Source organism: Musca autumnalis, unplaced genomic scaffold, assembly GCF_047663935.1.
Source record: "Musca autumnalis isolate F117 unplaced genomic scaffold, ASM4766393v1 scaffold_1, whole genome shotgun sequence".
Classification (NCBI taxonomy): Eukaryota; Metazoa; Arthropoda; class Insecta; order Diptera; family Muscidae; genus Musca; species Musca autumnalis.
Window position 1 is genome coordinate 166,789,796 of NW_027411644.1, and position 5,897 is coordinate 166,795,692.

At 37.8% G+C, this 5,897-nt stretch overlaps 1 protein-coding gene across 4 annotated transcripts; it reads left to right on the top strand.

Annotated features, from left to right (window-relative positions):
• The first annotated feature begins 342 nt into the window (after positions 1 to 342).
• Positions 343 to 4,988, top strand: btz (CASC3 exon junction complex subunit). Of its 4 annotated transcripts, none has more exons than XM_073958871.1 (3): positions 343 to 488; positions 563 to 741; positions 796 to 4,988. In XM_073958871.1, the coding sequence occupies exons 2-3, from the start codon at positions 633 to 635 to the stop codon at positions 3,447 to 3,449; spliced, it is 2,763 nt and encodes a 920-aa protein (XP_073814972.1). In that variant the 5' UTR covers positions 343 to 488; positions 563 to 632; the 3' UTR covers positions 3,450 to 4,988. The 4 variants fall into 4 exon arrangements, with proteins under 4 accessions (XP_073814972.1, XP_073814973.1, XP_073814970.1 ...); XM_073958872.1 differs by having other exon boundaries at positions 567 to 741; XM_073958869.1 differs by having other exon boundaries at positions 563 to 4,988.
• The last annotated feature ends 909 nt before the right edge of the window (positions 4,989 to 5,897 follow it).

The following is a 5,897-nucleotide window of genomic DNA, read 5'->3' on the forward strand; positions in this document are numbered from 1 at the left end:
ATCTGAAATCCATTGGATTTCATTTGACGTTTATCCAATGGAATTGACAGTTGAAATCGAGTGGATTTCGTAAATGTAAATCAAGCATTACACTAGAGTTTTTTTGCCGGGTTTTATTTGACGTTTACGCTAAGAAATTGACATTTGAAACCCAAACTAGGGTTAATCGGTATAGTGTAACCGGGCTATAACCGTATTATAACTCTACATTGCACTACTTAAATTTTTTTGCTGGGTTATCATTGACACCATTGACATGAAGCAACCCCAATCAAGAAAATTCATACGAAAGGAAACCCTATTATGGTTAATGGTTATTTGCCCTATCCATTACTTTCACAGCACCAATACTTTCTATTTTTTGGTGATTTGATTGCGTTGTGAGAAAACACCTAAAAATTTTCACCAAATAAGCAAAAAACAGACCACTCTGATATTTAGAATCTATTAAAATTTGTAATTTTAATAATTTTTTTAGCATTTCTGAGGTGAGTGACTGCCGTTATAGATTCGTGATTATGTAAAAATTGCAATGAAAAAGTAAAAATAATTTTTTGTCTAGATAGAAGAAGCCGTGTGACACACAAGAGAGAACAGTTGAAAAATCGAAGCGATAGCACAGCTACAAAGTAATGGCCGATGTTGAAAATGTCTCGCAAGCAGCTGCGCCAGCGACTGCGGCGCCTGTGACAGTCACAAATTCCAGCGCGCCTGATGCTGCCGGTTCACTTGGAACAAATGGTAAGAAGGAGGGTGGGGTGCAATCAGACGGTAATGCTACATCTAATGATTTAGGGACTTCCCCAACACAAGAAAAATCCAGCAATTCACATCCTCATGATTCGGAATACGATACGGCCAGCGATTTAGAGGGTGGCGAGGAATATGATGACGATGAAGATGATCTGGATGATAGTTTAACGGACGATGATGATGATGACGAGGATGATTCAGAGACTGATGATGACGATGAGGACGACGACGAGGGTGTCGAGGGTGATATGACTTCACAGGAGAAGGTGGATGCTGAAGCTCAGAAAAAAGTTGATGAAGATAGAAGCAATCCACAATACATTCCCAAAAGGGGCACATTTTATGAACACGACGATCGTACTGCTGAAGACGGCGAGTGTATAGAAGTGGAGGGCTCAGAAGATGCTGATGGCCAGTCAACAGCTAATGGTGCTGGTGGCAGTGTTTCGGGCTCGAAAACAACACCGACAATCTCATCAGCATCGAAAACTATGAAAAAATGGCAACCTGCTTCGGCTGTGGACCGCTGGTCGCACGATCGTTTTGATCCATCCGAACAGGCACCTAAATCTAGGACAGAGCTGGTTTCTGCCTATGGTTATGATATACGTACCGAGGATGCTCCTCCCAAGGCACGTAGACGGCGCCGTTATGGTCGGGGACCCAGTAAGTACAACCGCAATTGGGAAGATGAAAGTGCATACCTTAAGACGAACAACAAGGAACGCAAACCTCCAAAGCCCTCTGATTTCCCAGCATTAAATGAAAATGCTGGCAAGTCTCGACGTTCGTCCGGTCGCACTCGGGAAGAAAAAGAGAATCGTATGGAACGTCGACAGAGAGAGGGAAAGTCTGATAGATCCGAAAGACAGGGTCACTCAAGAAGTAATCATCAGGATGATTATCACGATCGTAGAGAAAGAAGTGGCGATAGAGGCCAACATAGAAGTACTAAATCAAAATCAAATTTTAATCGGCAAAATCAGGCCTCAGTTGGTCGACAAGCTGCCATGGAATTTAAACAGAAAAATCGTCAATCTAATCAGAACTCATCTGGTTCTGCCAGTCAGGGCGGACAAGGTAGCAGTTTGAGTAGTCGCTTAGAAGCTCACCGTCAACCAAATGCAAATCAACATCAGTCTCAGAATATCAATAAGAGTCCCTCCACTGGTGGTGGAATGGGAAAATCCCAACAGAATCAGGTGTCATCCCCACAACAGCAGCAACAGCATAATGATAACTTTAACAAGAAGAAAAATTACGATCAAAACCATCAGTCAACGCAGGGATCTCCTGCTGTGTCCAACCAACAACAGCAACTGCATCATCAACAACAACAGTCTTCGGCTAATCACAATGTGGTTCGACAGCAAAATGCACAGCAAATGCAGCCAAAACCACAGCCAACAATGCCGTCAACAAACTTGTCGCAGCGTTTACAACAAGTTCAAAATCGTAATGATCCGAGCCACGTGGGCAGTGTACAAATGCATGCTTTAGCCTCACAGAATCAACAGCAGCAGCAACAACAACAGCAGCTTTTACAGCATCAACAAACAGCCAATATAATGATGGCTGCACCTCAAAACATAAACCAAACACAGGAACAAAGGGGTCCACCAAAACGCTATTCGAGCCTGCGACGCTCACAACATGAAGCCCAGCACATTGGTGAACATCAACAACTACAACAGTTGCATATGCAACAACAACAAGCAGCAACACCTCCTGCTCTATTGATGCCTGCCGAACAGGCAATGCTTCAGGCGAATCTTATACAAATGTATCACCAGGAGAATATGCAAGTTCAAATGCAAGCATTACAGGTATCGCAACAGGCAAATGTGCCCAAGCAGGCTGCTTATGCCAGTGCAGGTCCCCAGGCACAACCTCCTGGGCCCTATTCAGGGACACCTACAACACCCACAGCATATTATGTGGCCCCAGATGCCTATACAGCAGCTTCTGCAGCTCAGGCCACACAGGCAGCAGCTACATATGCTGCACAACAGCCAGCACCCAACTATATGGCTCAACAACCAACACCAGCCACATTGGCGGCATATGCCAATGCAGCTCCAACACCCCAACAGACTGTGCCCACATCTGCATTTGGTGCAGCAGCAGGTGTTGGTGTGGTGCCACAACCAAATCCTGCTGCAACTGCAGCTGCGAACTATCAAAACTACAATACAGTGGGCGGTACAACATACTTTGTACCACCACCTACACAAACCAATAACCGGCCCGTTTCGTTGCCCCAAAGAAGACCTACTAATGCTATACCCATACTGCCACCTTCTGATAAAAATAAACCTCAACCAGCGGCTGCTCAACAAAAGGTGCACGAGTCAAAAGACGAAACAAAGTCAAATTCATCAAATGCCACAGCGTCTGCTCCAATTGGTAGTGCTGAGAACATTGATCATATCATTGATAATATGTTTGTCCAAAGACCAGCATTTCAACCGCCCGCAAATGCCGCAGCCGCCTCCGCATCTAATACCAAATCCATGTTGAATGAAACAACTTCATTAGCGGAAAATGCTAACACCACGAATCCTGTTGGTGCTTCCACACAACAACCACAACAAGATGGCAATACGGCACCTCAGCCCAGTGAAAAGCTCACAAATGAATCGGCGACGTCATCAACTGAAGTTAGTAACAATAATCCAATATCAACACAAGAATGAGAACAAAAGAAACGCTACTATTATAATACCCAGTATAATAATCAGCAACACCATCATCATCAGCATCAACAACAACATCATCATCATCAACAACAATCACAACAACAGCAAGCACTACATCAACAACAATCGACCCAAAATCACCAGCATCATCATATTAATAACAGCAATAACAACAACGTAAACTTATTAAACAACAAACGTAAATTTTATTAGAGGAAAATAAGTCGAAAAAAAAAGAAAACCATAAAAAAGAATTACTAAACAAAAACGAATAACAACATATGCATGAAATGAAGTGAATATTTTAAAGTATATTAATAACAATTACTAATTAATATTGTTTTATTTATTTGAAAACTAAATTATATATTTCGTGACTCATAGAAACACTAAAAAATAATAATGGTATTTTTAGAACATTGCCCTTTCAGTGTTAGGCCATTGTAATTTCACATCAAAATCCATCGGAAATTTATTATTAGACAATATGTTTTTCCACAAATACATAGCCAAGTGATTGATATGTACCCATAAATATTTAATTGAAAACATGAGGTACCATTATTATTTGAAGTCGTTTTTAATAAGAAAAAAATCTGTTCAAATGTTTTTTCTTATTTCACATCATTAATACATTTCATTTTCTTTTGCTTTGTAATTTGAATGGTAAATTGACTCTAATTTTGGCTATCATGAAGATTTAAAAGATTCGCTGAAAAGATGTCATTTATCAATGTTACATTTCATATTCTTTTGTTTTGTAATTTGAATGGTAAATTGATACTAAGTTTGGTTATTATGAAGATTCACTGACAACATGTCATTTACCAAACCAATAATTAATTTTGTTTTATATGTTTTAAATTGAATTTCCTTGCAATTTGTTTTATTTCAATAGTAAAAAGGCGATAATTGAGAAGCATTTAATCCTATATTTAAATTTCACTTGTATTCAATTTATCATGAAATTACTAAACAATCTACATACAAATGTGTGTGTCAAAAAGGCTGCTGTATTTTTCTTTTGTAAACCAAAATCTACTATTTCTCCATTCAAATGAATTTTTTTAGCTTTTCTTGTTTTTTTTTCACATTCTAAATTCTTCTTTTTCTATCCTTATTTTAAGACCACAAATTTTCTTTTTACCTTTTTTATAATTTATTTTTTATATTCAAACAAAACATATGTATTGTTGTTTAAACTATATATGTATATTTAACAAAAAATACCTAGTTGATTTATGTATTTTAATTTTTTTTATCAAAGCTGTGCTAACGCCTCTGTATTTAGAGAAACCCAACATACTAATTAAAAATCATATATTGTGAATTAGCTTTTAGCATTTTTTCTGTGAAGAGAATACGAGAAAAAAATAATATATCGCTCATCTTTATATGTAAAATTAAAGAAGTAACAAACAAAATATCTCGTACACAATTACATAAACAAAACTTTTTGAATTAAAACCGAATATAAGTGTTTTGAATTAAAGTAAAAAAATAATAAAATGAACGATTTTAAAACGGCCACAAAAAGCATTTTGTAATTAATTTATGTACTAAAGTCTTACAGCCTGTTTCTGTATGTCGATTATTAGTCCCAATTTACATTAGGCGAGTTTACTTGCGGCAATTGTCAGTTTGTTGGTGAGAGAGGGTGCTGAGAGGCAAAGGGTTACCATATGCCTCACCTCTTTCTCCTACAAAATGACAATTGCCGCAAGTAAACTCGCCCAATGTAAATTGGGACTTATTATATTAGGGACAAAGGGTTACCATATGCCTCACCTCTCTCTCCAACAGACTGACAATTGCCGCAAGGAAAATTGCCTAATATAAATATGGACTAAGAAAATGAATGTGTACAAAATACTACCAAACTCGTGTGTGTTTTTCAATTTTTTGAAGCAAAAATATAGGTAATAATATTTTGAAAACTAAAATTTAGGTGTGTTTCATTCGCACACATTTTCGTTTCGACATACAGAAACAGGCTGTTATTTTTTTGTGTGTTCAAACAAAAAATCTGTTCCTGAAGCTGCACGACCTACATCGCGTGGGGTTTTTATTCGATATCACTATGCAACACTGAAAATGTAAACAACTTTTAGTATGAATTTTTTGAAAGTACATATTTAGACTACAAAAACCCTAATAGGGTTTTGTCCTGTCAGATCCAGTTCGAATTTTATGGCCTCATCTAAACCGGGCTAAATCTACACTTTTTTGCGTTTATCAGGCCTTTATCTCAGAAGCGAATAGGAATTGGGCCTTGCTGTCTTTAGCAATATTATAGCCCTAAACTAGTTGAACTTATCTTTTGAAAAAACCACATAAGAAAAACTCCATCTAGGGCATCAAAATCTATAAAATATAGAAAATTTTATATAATTGCTGAAATTCTGGTCAGTATCGGCTAAACTATGGGAGTTGAACCAAGTAACC